The 16,621-nt window shown below is 42.8% G+C and overlaps 1 protein-coding gene across 5 annotated transcripts in view; it reads left to right on the top strand.

Annotated features, from left to right (window-relative positions):
- Positions 1-16,101, top strand: part of HAAO (3-hydroxyanthranilate 3,4-dioxygenase) — a 106,140-nt gene extending 90,039 nt beyond the window's left edge. For 4 of the 5 annotated variants that reach the window (XM_019516376.1, XM_019516377.1, XM_019516375.1 and 1 more), the window contains 4 exons: positions 11,490-11,635; positions 12,994-13,062; positions 14,271-14,353; positions 15,548-16,101. In XM_019516376.1, coding sequence (XP_019371921.1) covers positions 11,490-11,635; positions 12,994-13,062; positions 14,271-14,353; positions 15,548-15,626 — 377 coding nt within the window. In that variant the 3' untranslated portion in view covers positions 15,627-16,101. The remainder of the gene's footprint in view (positions 1-11,489; positions 11,636-12,993; positions 13,063-14,270; positions 14,354-15,547) is intronic. The other variant, XM_019516374.1, reaches the window with a different exon arrangement.
- The last annotated feature ends 520 nt before the right edge of the window (positions 16,102-16,621 follow it).

A 16,621-nucleotide genomic window follows, 5' to 3' on the forward strand; every position in this document is an offset into this window, starting at 1 on the left:
TCAGATGCACCTATGACTTTCACTGACTTCACCGTGGCTCTGATTCACAAAAGCACTTTAGAATGTGTTTAAGTTCATCCCACATCAGGACTGCAATGCTTTAATACTGTCCTAAATAATTCTATTAAATTGGGGCTTGAAAACCAAGCTCTCAGAATAGTTAGTTAATTGTCAACTGGAATTGAAAAAGTTGGCCTAGATATTTAATGATGCTGCCAATAAAGTAATCTGTCTAGAACAGCATTTGATTGCATCAACCATAATTCATTTGTCTCCAGGTATTTAAATAATTCAAAGGCATTAGCACTGATGGAGTTAGGCCCATGCGTGGGAGTTAGATTTGTCCATTTGGGGTAGAGAATCTGTGGGCCAACTGCCTTGCTTATGTCAGGAGTTAAAATATGGGTACGTCTACACATGCACACCCTTACTGTACAGTAAAAATGGCTAATTGTGACAAATTTGGGCATGATTAGTTAATGTGCAGTAACACATGTGTAGATGTGACCTGGCATTAATTTTATTGCTGGATCTGCCCATCCCCTAGGGGGCCAGCCTGAGCCCAGCCCCAGGGCCACCTCTCCTGCTCCAGGGCTGTGCTGCTCTCTAGCAGTCCCTAGCTGCAGGGTATAAAAGCCTGCAGTTATTTTGTGCCTGGGGAAAACACACCAGGGAGCCTGTTCTATCTCCAGGAGCCCAGCAGTTGGCCTGCAAGGAGAGAGTAGCAGCAGGGAGATGCTGACTCTCAGGCCTTGGACACCATCCTGGGCCTGGTGGCCATGTCCACACCCCCCTGTACCTGGTCCTCACCCACCATGGCCCTGCAGGACTCCTGCCTGGGCCTGGGAGGAGGTCTTGTGGTGCCTCCTTCTCCACATGCCCTGACCGGACCCCCACCCTGGACCTGCCAACAGTCACCTGGGCCTGGCCCCACCACTCTACCTTGCCCCAGGCCCCTGAAGACCTGGCTGTACACAAAGGTGCCACCTGCTGGAGTCTCCATGGCCCCCGACCTGTGGGAGAACATCCCAAGACTGGGTTGCTGGGCACCTGTCCCAGGGCTCCTCCCCCTAGACCCCCCACACAGGCCCCCACTCTGAGCTCAAAGACCCAAAATATTGTATATAGTTTTCCATTTGTAAGTGGGGTTTTTTGTTGTTGGTGGGTGGGGAGAGTGGTGGAGGGGTTGTGTTGTTTGAGAGGTGAGGGGGTTCTGTTTGTTGAGGGGGGAGAGGGAGGGGGGTGTTGTGAGGTTAATAATGTTTTTTTTTGTTTCAACCGTGTGTGTGTTGAGAGTGGTGCTGGGGGTGGGCAGGGGGTAGGCAGTGTCGGGGCAGTGGGACAGCTGGGCTAGAGAAGGGAGTGCAGGAGGAGGGTTTTGGCCAGGGCCTCCCATAGCTGGTGCCCTGGCCCCCTCTGACAGGTTCAAAGCATTCCTGGTGCCCGGGTAGGGGTGGGGGACCTTCTGGAGCCAGCACCATGGCCATCAGGAGAATGGGGTGCTGGTCATCGCTGGCAGGGGCTGAAGCAGCAGGGTACTGGGCATCCCTGGCAGAGGCAGAGGCAGGGGCAGGGGCAGGGGCAGGGGCAAGGTCAGCCCTGGCACAGGGAGAGAGGGTGGGCAAGGAAGGAGCTGCTGCCTGCTGCCCCTGCACTAAGCCCACAGCTTCTAGGCAGGGAAGGGGCTGGCAAATAATCAGAGTTTCCAAGATGGCTGCCAAGTGCTGGCAGCTGGCTCTAGCTTCAACATGGCTGCCCAGGTCTGGCAGCCATGTGGCTGGAGGCTGGAGCTCTCCCCAGTGGCCACAGGTGCACATGGCATGGCTGGAGGTACTTGGCACTAGATTTAGTGCCAAATATCTGCATGTGTAGACACCTGCCAAAAATCACTTACTGCACATTAGCTTAATGCACAGTAAATTTAGTTATGCTTAAATGCACATATAGCTGCATCCCATGAACATGAACATATAGTTATACTATGATGCACCAAAATGGATATTAAGATACACTTGTTAATGAAGTTGCAGGAGTTCACTGCAAACTAGAACAAAAAGCAACAAATAAACAATTCTAGTAAAAGGGTGAGGTCTTCACCCCTGCTCCACCTCTTTCACACTGAGTAAAAAGATCCACAGACGCAAGAAACACCAGTTCCAGCTGAAGGCAATTTCCTTTGGTACAGGCACGGAGACAACAGAATTTTTGTCAGGCCACAGCAGACCTCAGAAGACATGCTGAGGTTTTGGCTACCATACAGAGTTGTTGAACAGTAATGTGGCCCATAAGGCAGTTGAATAACTGGCACAATTTAGACAGTAGGGTGCATAGATAACACCAACAACAAAACCCCATTAAAGCCACTCCATTTGAGTCATACTTCTTGGAGATGCAACACAGAATCTCTATCAAAGTATTATTTCTCATAAGCCCTGTTATCTATATGACAAGGAGTATGCACTAGTACTTGGTTACATAATTTGATGTAGTATATTTTATCAAATCTTACATCCTTTATTGATCCTTTCCATCATGATGGCTCTCAGAGAGCACTGGTGAACACCTACTTATTTAGTTGCACATAAATTTACAGGCCACGTGTGGAATATATGAGAGTTACCAAGGACATGGGAAAGCACTGTTGTTCTAAACTTCGGAACTTTGAGGAGATTTTTCCCCTGACACTCTGACTACCACTACTAAGATTGCTTTGAGATTTAGCTTGGAGATCACTTGATCAAGCAGAACACATGGTAAAGAAGGTGTTTACAAATCTTGCTTCTAGAGTCCATAGAGAGTATGGGGGAACTTCAGTTCTGTACACAAATGTATCTCTCACTGAAATTTCTAGGAGATATTCAGCTTGGGCTAGACTCTGAGTGGACTGAAAGCAGAGCTGTGTGGGATGTTAATACTGAAACTCATAACCTCTGCCTGACTTCAGATTTCAATAGACACAACACTTGGGCAGGAAGAGGTTGCTCACAAAACCCAAGCCTGGCCTGAGTTTGAAAAAATCCTGCACTAGTTACTGATTTTAGATGGAAGCCACTGGAGACTTTTGGTTTGGCACTAGTTCAACCCCCATTAAGTGCTTCTATTTTTGGTTCAGCTTGATAGTCTAAAAGGTACTAGAAAAGCACCCAAAAATCAGGTTGCATTGACGTGAGCTATCTAAAATCACTAGTGACTTTTGAAAAAGTAGACCTGTGCCAATGGCCTATCTTGTAATGGACTGGAAAAAAAAATTAAAAAGCCAGCAAAACTAGAGACAACCACCTCTCTTTTTGAAGTGCAAGACATTAAGTAGTGCAAGGCATTCTGGATCTAGTAGTAACCTAATATAGTGTCTCTTTTGATTAGAGAATAATCCCTCCTAGCCAATCAATCAACAGAATGATATGAATTTCAAAGTAACAGAAGCATCCTGCATTATGAATGTTTGTATGCAAATATTGTGCTTTTTATTTTAAAACCACATACAGTTCTTCATGCATGTTGCTGCACAAACAGGAACAATAATAGCAATAATGTTACAAGGGCTACAGTGGAAAAAAATCAAATATGATTTACAGATTACTATATAACTAATAATTTATTAACTATATAGTAATTTATATTATTATTATTAATAATATCTGAAAGAGAGAGAAAGCAACAATTATCAATGAAAAAATGTCAAAGCTGAGTCATGAAAGAATGTATGTACAGGTAGACAACAGGAATAGGAACTCCTGCAGTCAACAGATTTGACTCAAGTTTTCAGGAGTTTTTAGAGCATAAAAGCAAGTAATCCTTGCTATAGCCTTTTACAGGTTTCTGTGTGCACTTACCTTTAACCTGTCAGTGTGGTAGTATGGAAGTGTGGAAGTAAGGGTGGCCAATGTATCAACTTTTCTCTAACCTGGTTTCTTTGAGGAGCTACAAAGGCAGATTGGAGATATCCGTGTTCTGGAATTTGAGCTTGTAAAAGGTTTCTTTCAGGCAATTCCTTCATGATTACCAAAATCTCTTTGGCACAGCCACATATTCCTAGTTTTCATTTATTTTTCATTTTTTAAGCAAAACTGACCTTCTCTCTAAAGTGTAATTTTCTTTTATAAATCCTTTTAGCAAACCCGGCGTATGTTCAGTTTAGCACAATATTGTCTTACTTTTTCATTTCAAATCTAGAAAGAGCACATCAAGTGTATAACACTAATGGCTCCACACTGAATTGCTACGGTATGAATATTTAACAGCAACGAATTACAAAAATGGATTTAACTGTTCAATTCTTTAAATGAAGCTCCTCAATATTAAGATACATAAGACAATATTAGAGTTGATGTTCCACTTAATATGTCATTTGGAGGATAAATATGCTAATGCTTGCAGCTTTCTAACATGGTAGTACTATCATCTTACATATTACTACTATGTTTTTCCCCCAGTAATTAAATTAATTTTTGTTTGTTCCTTGTCTTAGCCCCATTATCACATCAATATTATGGAACTATCAAAAAGCACATTAAGCTCGACATTAATTAGAGCATAATAGATCAAGAATAAAAATAAGTGGCCCAAACAAAAGTTATGGGGCTGATAAGAAATACTCAGTTTCTTTGGTTGTTTAGGCTGTGAAGAAAGACCTTGCCTGCCTTTGAAAAAGTGCCGGAGTTTATTGCTTCCAGGTGCCATGTCTTCATGTGCACCTGGGACTGCAGCATGTTGAGATGGGTTGAAGCAGCCCTGACTGGCAGGGGGCCCCAGGGGCCAGGCTGCCAGCTTGGGGATGCTCTAACCTGGCTATCCCCTGCACCCAAGCAGCCTTTTGCCCCAGTCAGCCCTATCACCATCTACACATGCATTGCTGTGCACTAAAGAACATCACCACAGGATAGTACTTGTATTTACAGGTACTAACCTGTGGTGGAGTTAATTAGTTTCCTGTGGTCTAATAGGACTGCATGTATAGACACTGAGACTTTCTTGCGGAGCTAATTAGCTAGCTCTGCAGTAAACATCTCATGTAGATGTGCCCTGTCAGTGTGCTTTATTAAGTGCCATAAAATATCACTAGCAGGCAAATAAGCATTGTTCATTATTAATTATTTTCATGGAGCTGATACCTCTGGGCCCCATTCATGAGCCAGACTCAAATGCGGTTGGACAGCCTTTATCACAAATGGTGCCTGTACCCAAGCATGGAGGCTGCTCTAATGTGCTGTTCAAGTAGTGCAAGAGGAGGAAGATCTTCCTCATCGTAACTGATCCAACTTGCTTATGGAATAGTCCATTCTCTAAGAAATCCCTTGAATGGTGGTATGCTTTCTTTGCCTGCTAGAGAAAGGTTCTTTGCTCAGCATGAATGTAATGTCTGCCCCTGTCCTTGGCCTCAAACATCCCAGCAGCCCTCCACTACCCCATGCTGCATGGGCGGGGGTCTGCCATGAACCCCCAGAGGCCCCAATTGCTGCTCCTGCAGCCAATGAGTGCAGAGCTTTAAAAAAAAAAAGACCCCACTCACTGGCTGCAGGAGCAGTGATTGGGGCCTCTGAGGGCTCATGGGAGAGCCCCCCCAAGCAGTGCATGGCAGCAGGAATCACACCCCTGGCACCTGTGCAGCAGCTGCTGCATCGCGCAGATGCAGTGCGGTTTGGCAAGCCACTGTGCGCTGCCTGGGAGCTGGGCTTGAGTGCTGCCAGGCTCTGGCTGACTGATGGAGCCACCCCAGCTCCCAGATAGTACACAGTGCCCTGCTGAGCTGCGCTGCACCCGCACTATGGGGTAGCTGCTGCGCAGGTGCCAAGTGGGGGAGCTGATCCCTGCTGTCCCCCACTGCCCTGTGCTGCGTGGGGGGGCTCTGCCTTGAGCCCTCAGAGGCCCCTGATTGCTGCTGCCAGAGCTGGTGGGTGTTGGGCTTCTTTTTTTTTTTAAAGTGCCAGGACTAGGCTGGGGCCAGGTGGAGGCTCTGCCCTGCCTCTGCTTGCCAGCCAGCATAGAAGATGCAGGATACAGGTGCAAAAGCACTGGGAGCAGAGGCTATGCCCTCCTGCCACTTGCCCCTTCCACCTGGAGTGAGCTGTGCCCACATTCTGCCTGTCCCCCCACCCTGGTTGGGCAAGTGGCAGCAGGGCAGAGCCCCTGCTCCCACCACTGCCGCACCCACATCCCATGCTTTCCCACCCACTTCCTGAGTAATGTGCCCCCCACCCCTGCTGGGCAGCTTGTCTCTCCCTCCCCCATGTCCCTCCCTCTTCCCTCCTCCAACACCAACAGATTTACCAGCTGGTGGCAGCTGTCAGATGCCTGAATCTCCAAATTCAAATTGGCCAAATCTTTTCTGAAACTTTTCCGAATCAATCTGGATGATTTGAATTGATTCGGAGCTTTTAATTGGTCTCCTGATTCAATTCAGATTTAGAGAGTCAGTGTTGCCAAGCAGTGTATCTCAGCAGAAATTGGTCCTGCTGTTGTATCTCATTATCATCCTCCCATCATGGCCAGGGAAATGTTAGACTGCCAACAAACATAGGTCTCCCACATCTCAGTTTAGAGCACACTCACCATACAACTTTATGGAGCTCCAAAAACCTTTTTAGCAGTAGCATATGTTTTGCTCCAACAGTGAAAATAACTCAGCTATCTAATTATTTAACTGGGGAGAGTATTAGTTTTAACCAAACAAAACACTTAAAAATCAATTAGCTAACTAATGGTACCAAAAACATAGTGCAACATCCTCATTTTTTTCCTCTGCTGGTATCTCTGGCTGTGTATTCTAATAGAATTGTACACCTATATTTCATTAATGTTCCCAACCAAAAGGTACATTAAGGGTGCAGACAGAAATACAGCTCCCAGCTGTAACTCAGAACATTCCCTGCAAAGTGTTCCAAGTTACAGTGTTACTCCAGACCAAACAGAAGTTCACTATTGGTTCCAGGTGGAGGGGAATTCAGATATGAGCTGGGAGCCTGGAGGCAGGTTCCCATAGGAATGGCCATGGCTCTCTGCCAGTGCTCACTGTTTTCAGAATGGGAGGGGGAAAGGCAGCAGAGGAGGCTTGTTCTTGGGGCTCCCCAGCCAGTGCTGAAGGGTGGACTGGGTAAACTGGAGCATCCTCCCCCACTTCAGGGGGTCTCCAGTACACCTGACCCACCCTCCAGGGGAAACTGAACTCCCCCCCCCGACTGAACTCCATCTGCACCTTTCCCTCTTTCCATTCTCAAAACAGTGAGAGGCTGGGAGCTCCATAGACACAAGTTACAGAAGATGCTACATTATGAAACATGTTCAACTGATACCTCATGAAATGAGGGGTCAGATTTTCACCCAAGCAGCCATTTTTGAAACTGTTTGGATCGTGCATTTGTGTTTGGTCCCAGCTATAAACTGCTTTCTGTGGCTAGATCCGGCAAAAATTGTCACTTTTGTTTGCACCCTAAGATGTAGATGAAGTTGGGGATCTGTAATTTAACCATAAAGAACATCACATTATTTTGTACTGTATTTACTTGAATATAAGAAGAGGGGGTTTTTTCCTCCAATCAGCATGAAAACAGCTCTTTGTCTTATATTTACATACAAGAAAGCCTCATAAAATATATTTTTATCATTGAACTTCTGTCAAAAGCAGCATGTGCTCAGTAAGTTGACTATGAAGTTGACTAAATGCAGACAACACTGAATATGACTATAAACCACATGTTCCATATTGGGTAAACATGCTGATAAGAACCTTTGTGTGTGTGTGTGGCACTTAAAAAAAAAAGTGGGATAATTACTCCCCTAGGAGGGAACAGACATACATTTGTGTGTGTGTGTGTGGCACTTTAAAAAAAAAGTGGGGGAATTACTCCCCTAGGAGGGAAGAGGCAACGGCTTGGAGGTACTGTAATACCAGGCTGGCATTCAGAGAGGCCAGAGCAGGTTCCAACACCCTCCCATGGCAGCAAAAATGCTGGTGGGAACAGACCACTTTTTTTTTTTTTGCAAAAATATTTATTTCTATACATATAAATATATTTATAACTCCACCTCCAACACTCTGCCAAATGCGTTGTGGTTCACTTGGCAGCTCAAAGCACACTAAAAACCCAATTACACAGTTTGCATCATGCAACCGCGCACCCATCTCCATACCTGTACCTCACCCACTGCCCTTCTCAGAGGGTCTACTCCTGAAAAAGTCTATGCCAGACCCCTCTCCACGAAATGAGATCTGCCATTTCTTTCCTGTCATCCTCTTCTGTCTTCCTGTAGTACCAGTGCATTTCCCTTAGTCCCATTTTAATATAGTGGTTGACTGTGGGGTCTGAGTGTCTGTTTATGAGCAGGTTCCTGGCTTTCCACAGTGCATACCTGAAGCAGGATATGAAGCAAGCTGTCAGGGTCCCTTGCTGTCTGGTCAGGTGCCCATAGGAAATCGCTTCCCTGATCAGGTTTCTGAAACCTGTCACCACCAGGAGGAGTGCATGGATTTTCCACAAGAAGAAGTTAGTGCAGCCTGTCTAAATAAGATATATTGTAGTGCCTATTAAGTGCAATTCCACCCAGCAATGACTCTTTTACAAGTCATGGTAAGCCACTACATTGAATACATTTCAACCTCATCTTCACTCCCACAGCTGAGCTACACGTTTCTTTCCCATTTCCAATACTTCCCGTTTCTTCACCAGCCTTAAATGTCTGGCAAACGTCACCAAACAGGGCCCCAAACAATTCATCTAGAACCCTTCTATTGCCCCCTCTTTCAGCCTATTGCATATAATTAATGTGGCCTCATCTTCCATGAGGTTGAGCTGAACCAGGTTGCCCTATGCCTCATTTGTATATACATTTTTGGAGGATCTCAGAATTTGGGACAAAAACAATGAGTTCCAGTCATAAGTGGGGGACTAACTAACACATGGATCCTTTGTGGGAGGGTAACTGATGCACACACACATACTGATCAATGCTGTGTTATGGAGTCACCATGGTTTGAATGCTGTTGACTCTGCTGGGACCCAGCCCCATGAACTATATGGTAAATCATGAACCATTTGGCTTTGAGCTAATATCATGCATAGTCTAGACTATATATAAGTAGGTATAAAAGTGCTGTTTAAAAGTATGTTTATGGAGTACCTGTGCTAAAACTTGCAGCAGTTTCAAAAAAGGCAAAATACACCAATTCTGGATGAACTAAAATATTATAGATTTCAGTCAGCATTTTGCAAATTTTCCACTCACTCCCATGTGCTCTGGGAGAGCAGAGTCTAACAGTAATGGGGGGTGGGGGGTGAAGAGGCTACAGAGGAAGAAGTTGGGGTGGCAGAGGGCAAGTGGGCTGCTTGACCCCCAAGATTTAATTTTCCCTGCTGCAGCAGTGGGAGGGAGTCAAATTCAAGGCAAACTTCCAATAATTAGATTCTATATCTGAAAAATTATTTCAAATTTATAAATTTTCAGATATAGAATCTAATTATTGGAGGGGTGAGGGGTTGTCCTATAATTCAAGTTGCTTTATATTTGAGTAATTATGGTAATTATTCCAGAATAAGTATTATGAATCTAGAACAATGAAAGTTGAACCTACAAGACATCCAGGCATATTCCACTATGAAAATTTTCAGTTAAAGTATCCAAATAACCTCAGTTCTGACCTTCAGCAATACCATGCAGTAACCACACAACCAAGATTAATTCTTATTTGCATTTGCAGATCCAGATTAACATGATTTATAATGATTTTTTTCCACTATTTTGTCCTTGTGGAATCACATAATTTCTGGGGTTTGCTGGGATTTTTCTTTTGTCTTCTTTACTTTGGGTTTGTTTTGTTTATTTTAAAACAAAATTGAAAAATATGAATAACTGTCCAATAACTGGATGAGAAAGAATTGGGTGTATTTTGCTGACAAATATTCTATGGCAAAAAAAGATTTGTATCTAAGGATTCCTTCTCTTAACAATAGATATAAAATGCACAGTTCATGAAAGGAGAAGACAAAATAAGCAAAAATGTTTTTACTTATAATCTGGACCTTGACCTGTTTACTTGATCATGCTATGATTTAATAGAAAAAAATAAATTTATAAACTAGAAGGTATCTCCATATCAAAAGTTGCTGAAAGGGATTTAATATCTTGTCTTTATTTTCTAAAGGTCAACTATAGGTGCAAATGCCTTGTGCATCCCTATTATTATGCATCAAATATGGATGCAAATACCTTGTGCATAACACAATCCATTATACTGGGATAGCATCTTTAATATAGTGCATTGCCTTTCATGTAGACCTCACCCATCAAACACTGTTGTACTAGAATAATGTATAAGATGGCTTTCTGAGGAAAACTTTGATGTGATATGTTCAAGGTATGATCCCACAATAATACATTCAGAAAAGCTTGTGATTTGTAGGAGAGTTAGAAGACCACCACATAAAGAACACAATAACGTTCACTAAATTATCTGCTCAGGGACTAAGGCTTGGCTGTGTGCTCATTTCCTGAATACCTTTGGGAAATAGTGAATTTTTCTACATCTAGTTGGAATTATTACTTGAAAGTACCCTAGAGACATTCCTCATGGTGTCACAGAACAAACTATCTAAGATTCTCAAAGACGATTGCATTATCTCTGCACTTTACTGTGGGTTGGTGAATGATTGAAATTAATTTTATATAGCAACACACAGCACAAAACTACCAAAACTGAAACTGCTTTTAGCCCTCTTAGATATTTTAAACTAAGCCAGTTATGAAGGAGAACTACTGGAAATTAACTTGAACTACAACTGCGGGAACATCTTGAGGAGGACCATTTATTAAATTTAAGGCTGTGATAATTGATTTGTTTCACTCTGGTCAATTAAGCCTTCAAAACACCTTAAAATACATACTGGAGAGAAAATGACGATAAGTCCTTTGCTGAGAATATGAAAGGCATATGGTAACATGAGTTTGTGGACCCAATTCTAATTCCATTTAGTCTGGGGTAAATCAGGAGGGACTTCATTAAAGTTACAAGATGGGAATCCGCTCATCACTGTTGGTTAGTGTGGAAAGGGGATGAAGAACCTGGTTGGCAAGAATTATGCAATTATCTCTGGACCAGTCTTTCTATTCTATAATGTCTGAATACACTTGTACCACAGTTATGTCATTAGTGGATGCAAGCAATACTTGAAAATAATTTTTAAAAACCCTACAAGTTTTAATTTGGACAAAACCAACTTTTACAGGGGTTCTCTTGTTATTTGTCTAGGGCGTACAAAGAAGACAATTCACCAGCCATATCACAGAAAATGCATTTCCATCAAAACAAGAATGTTCATTGTATTTGATGTAATAAGTACTTAAGTTATGATTCTGTGACAACATATGTTACTTTTATCACTAACGTCTTGATTACTGCTATCCACATTTTCATTTGGAACCATCAACAAAGATCAAACTAGTTTTTAGAAGATGTAGAAGTGAGCTTCCCTACTATTACTATACTGTCTTGGTTGCAGATGAACTCCTGAAAGTCACACCTTTCCCACTAAATGCCACTGCAGTCATGGATCCATTTTCCTTCCAAGACTGGCTAAATGATCACCGTAGAGAAATAAATCAAAAAAAGTCCTTGAGTATCTTTGGAGACAACTTTGAAACACAGGTAAAAGCTTTTGTTTTCTCTGACTGAGATAGCGGGTATTTTCAAGGGCCCTTATGACAGATACACAATTTCATTAACTGTCAATTGGAGTTAGACAACTACTTCTATTTACACTTCTGATAATCTTCAGATAAAGATAGTAGGTTTAAAAATTATTCATTAGCCTATTTAACTCAGTCCCCCCCCCCCCTTTAATTTCAAATAAAAGTCTTGATACAAAGACTGATACTGGTTTGTGAAATAATAAGGCTGTATAATCTGGTAGTATAATAAGGTTGTATAATAAGGCTGTTATAATCTGATGGCTCTTCAATATGTAAAAGACCTTACAAAACATATCCAAAGAAACTGACTCTGGGAAAGCAATCCAAGTGACAGAAAGTATTGAAAACCATCAGCAAACTCCATCCAGAATGGACAAACAATAGTAGGGTTTTGAAGAAAAGAACACATGGGGCACATCAACATGTGCATATTAATGTGCAGCAATAAACTCTGGCACGTATTATGCCAGAGTTTATTGCTCCCAGGCACCACGTTTACACATGTACCTAGGATCACAGCACATTGAACCAGATCAGAGCAGCCCCAGCTGGGAGGGGACCCTGGTGGTCAGCTTGCCAGCCTGAGGCTGCTCCAACCCAGCTCAACACACTGCAGAGGGGCTGGCTGAGGCACGAATGTGCTCCAATATGTGGCTAGCCAGCAGGCATCCCCCAAACTGAAGTACCCATATGCCCCAGCCAGCCGGTGCAGTGTCTACACATGCAGTGCTGTGGACAAAAAAACTCTACTGCAGAATAGTATTTGTATGTACAAGTACTAACCTACTGCAGAGTATATTAGTTTCCTGTGGTGTAATAAGGTTGCATGTGCAGTCACTGAGACATTTACTGCAGAGCTAATTAGACAACTCTGCAGTGAACATCTTGTGTAGATGAGCCCATGAGGCATGATCAATAGACTTTTGCAATCAATGAAAAAATTGTATCAACTTCAACAGTTTTTGGATCAGACCCCATAATAGACAAGAAAAGAATGTCTGTTCCAAGAGCAGGTGGTGGCAAATATAACACTGTGAAGCTGAGAGTGGGAAGAGACAAAGGGAACAGATATAGTGAGTAGGTGAAGAAGCATAAGGAGTGGCAGGTGTGATCAGTTTTCCTTCTATTGGTGGATATCAGTGACCTGCCATGCAAATTCAAATCAGGTATATACAAATAATATCACATTGTACAAAGATTTCCTGTGGAAATTGAATATTGTATAAACTTTAGGAAGATTAACGTAAATCTTTGGGATAAAAACCATTTCTTCCCCCTCTCTTACCGCCCACCCCACCCCTTTTCATTTTTTAGGCTGTAGTTCACGGGCCAGGAGTAAGTGAAGGAAACCAGAAGAATGCGGATATCTGGATATGGCAATTGGTATGTGACAATTCATATTCACAAAGGGCGGAGTTGTATTTAAGTGTGGAGTGGATATCTCTGCCAAAAAAAATTTCCAGTCACAGGCAAGAACAATTAAAGAATTTTATCGTTTCTCTAAGAAAAATGTCATAGGCAAGCAGTCACTGGTGAGTCAGTTGCAAGCCATTTTTACTTGCCAATGCTTAAAAAGTAGCCCCCCTTCCTCAGCATGTGGCCAATGGGCCACTAGTGTCCTACATCATGATGGGGGCTTAGATGCTTAATAGTATCCATCCCTGAATCCATGGAAGTGCCATTGGTTGCAGGGGCCCTTCCTCCATTGCCCTTCCCTAGAAGCCTTACCCTAGTTCTGCGCATGCACTGGAATCTTCATGAAGGAAACAAGCAGGGTGCTAAGGACTTAATCTAAGAACTTGACTATTTGAAAACAAAATGCCTGAATACTGTCTACTCTAGTATTTATCAATTTCTTATTCTGGGAGAAGAACTAGTCTATATGCAGCCCAACAGGAAAAAAAGAACAGAAGAAATGGTTCCCATGTACACAAATCAAGATGCCAGATACTTCTACCTGTTGCCATTCTGTTTAAATTCACAGAGACTAACCATCTAATGCTAATTAAAGACATATCTTGAAAGAACCTTGTCTGTACAGCTGACAGAAGACAGCCAGATCCTGTAAGGTTGGCAAGAATTTGGCATCTTTGCCTGACAGGACAATGATAAATCCATTTCACTGTAAATGGGTTTCTATCAGTAACTTCTACCAGCTCCCCACTGTTGTGAACAGCAGTTGTGAACAGCTTTTTCAACCTTAAAAGGCATTTCAGGAGTCTCAAAAGAAAGAGAAAACCTGTGAAAAAACATACTCAAGGAGTTTAGCCCTGTGATGTTTAGACAGCCGTATTGAAAAGCAGGCCACTCGGTTAGCTCATTAACAACATATGCAGGATAAGCTGGTTTCTGTATAACTTCATTATGGAACTAAAGTCTGAAACTTGTTTTTATTGCTGCTAAGTCTGCCAGGCGAAGAAGATCAGCTAAAGTTTTAAGATAAGCCATGCAGAACAGAACCATTTTTGAACTACGTTTCTGTGGAAATGCCAGATTTCTTACTAAAATGTGCTTCTTTCTTAGTATCAGCCTTTTCTTCCTGCCAGTGACAGCACATGAGGAATTAAAAGCTGCTTGTTTTTGTCTTTTAGGAAAGCACATCTGCTGTTGCTATGGATGGTAAAACCTTGACTCTGACTGCTGGTGATAGCTTGCTGATCCCTGCTCAGTCTACGTGAGTAGAGAGGGTTCTTGGCATGGTTTCCCAGCTTTTGATAACAAAAGCCTCAGTTCTGCATCTTATTCCTTTGGTCTATATGAGGGTGTGTGTCTAGAACAGCAGATCCCCTGTAAAAAATGATATCTGTTATAGCTTATCCTGCCTGGTAAAACAAGAGAAGTGGTAAGAATGAAATGCAGTGGGCATACAGCTCAGTGTAGACCCCCTCAAAGACAGAGCAGAAGAAAGAAAGCGGCCCTGTAAGTGGGTCTCCTAGCCTGTTGGTTGCTGCATGTGGGTTTTGCTCCCTGAGGAGCCAGTCTTCCCCAATGAAGTACAGTCTTTGAGCAGCAAGCCAACAAGCAAATAAACTACTGAACAAAACCAAACCCTTCTGCCCTGTTCCGGGCACAAGGACGGGAGACATATGGCTCTGACCTAGGCGTGGGCAAAATGGCAGATCTGGCCAGTGGCCAGACTCCATTTCCCAGCAGTCCCTGCCCACATCACTGCAGCCTGTTGCCATGGAGACCCCAGGAGGGGTAGGGCCATGACAGTGAAGGGCCAGGTTTTCCCTGGAGACTGGATCAAGGTCTGGGGCTGGGGCCAGGATTTTGAGGTGACAGAGTGGTCTGGAGCTGGGGCAGAGCTGTGATCTCCTGCCCACATGTCCTCAGCTCTGCCCTGGGCAAAACAGGTCACAGGAGATTGGGGCCATTAGTTGTAACGTCTTTGGGGCAGGGACTCATTCTTACTTTAGCGTCTAGCAAACGGCATCCTGATCTGAGTATGGTCTCTGGTTATTTCTCTAATATAATAAAGAGCATAAATCAAAATACTCCTGAACTTTTGTGCATTTGAAATCCTGATTTAAGGCTGTACTTTTAAAGCTAATAACTCATTAGAATTATTCTATTATTACCCCTGCATGAGAGCAGAATAGAGCCCTTTGACTTGGACCCATATATAAAGTAGGCAATTACTTACTTGAATAGCTCACCTGGTATAATCCATATCTTTCCTGCTATACTAAAGGGTATTATTCTTATATTGTTTATATTGGTGTTCATGGAAAGTAACTCCACTGAACTGAATAGAGATGACCAGAAAGAAACTGGTTTAAGTGCAATCAGATTAGTCCCTATCACATTCCCCTGCATTGCAACTACATAACTTTTCGAATTAAATGGTCTTTCTCTGTATTTTTAGGTACCATTGGAAGAGACCAGAAGGATGCCTTGCTCTTTATATTGCACAGGATCCAACACGCAAGAGACCTTATGCTTAACTTGTGAAATTGAACAATGGTGATCAGAAATGTTAGTGCACAAAGATCATTTTAAAGATGCTGACAATAGGACATCTCCAAATCTATATCAAAGTTCTCATTAAAAGTTTTCATTGAAATTTATGTTTCATCAGTAAGTTCAAATAACTTTAAAAATCAAGTGAGCAGCATGAAAATCTATAGCTGATGAGCTATTTTGGTAAAAATGCAGAATATTCATTATTCCAAAACAATGTAAAACTGATCTAAGTAATAGACTCCAATATGCAGAATTATATACTTGATCCTAGCTATAGCAAATCAGACTTTTCTGAATAGGAGTCCTGGGTAAACCTTATGGATGTTACTGATATAACTACTACTGACTGCTTGCTACTCAGCAGAAAAAGGATCATTTTAAAGCTAAAACACTAACTGGAGAGCTCTTTAAAACTGGGTTCTATTCCCAACTATGCCACCGACACTCTGGCAAGGGACAGGCATTCCACATAAACGGGTATAAGTGATAGGGAACCAGTTCAGATCTGTAACACAACAGAAGTTCAGTGCACATAAACTGCTTTCAAAATGCCCCAAACCAGTTTAAGATAAACCTGGATGAATGCAGTATCAGACTTAACTGATTTAGGTTAAATGGTGTATTGAACTTCTGTCCAAGATCCCCTCCAGATTCAAGTTAACTCACAGACCCCCAGCATCCCAGGATGCTTTGTACCTTCCTGGCAAACTCCCCCTTGCTGGCAGGCTAGTGTTGGCCCAAGCTGTCTGCACCAGCCAAGCAGGGTGTCATGCTCTAGCATCCTCTGGCTTCTGGGGGGCCACTGCAGGGATGTGGCTGCATTTCTGGAATCAAAATGTGAATGTCTGTTTACTGGCTTATTGGTTCAATCTATGAGGTGGCGCCTCACCAACGCACCCCTAGGGGTCACAAGAAATAATGGCCATAAGCTAGCAGAGAGCAGATTTAGACTGGACATTAGGAGGAACTTCTTCAC

Source organism: Gavialis gangeticus, unplaced genomic scaffold (genome assembly GCF_001723915.1).
Source record: "Gavialis gangeticus isolate Ggan-Ray unplaced genomic scaffold, GavGan_comp1, whole genome shotgun sequence".
Classification (NCBI taxonomy): Eukaryota; Metazoa; Chordata; order Crocodylia; family Gavialidae; genus Gavialis; species Gavialis gangeticus.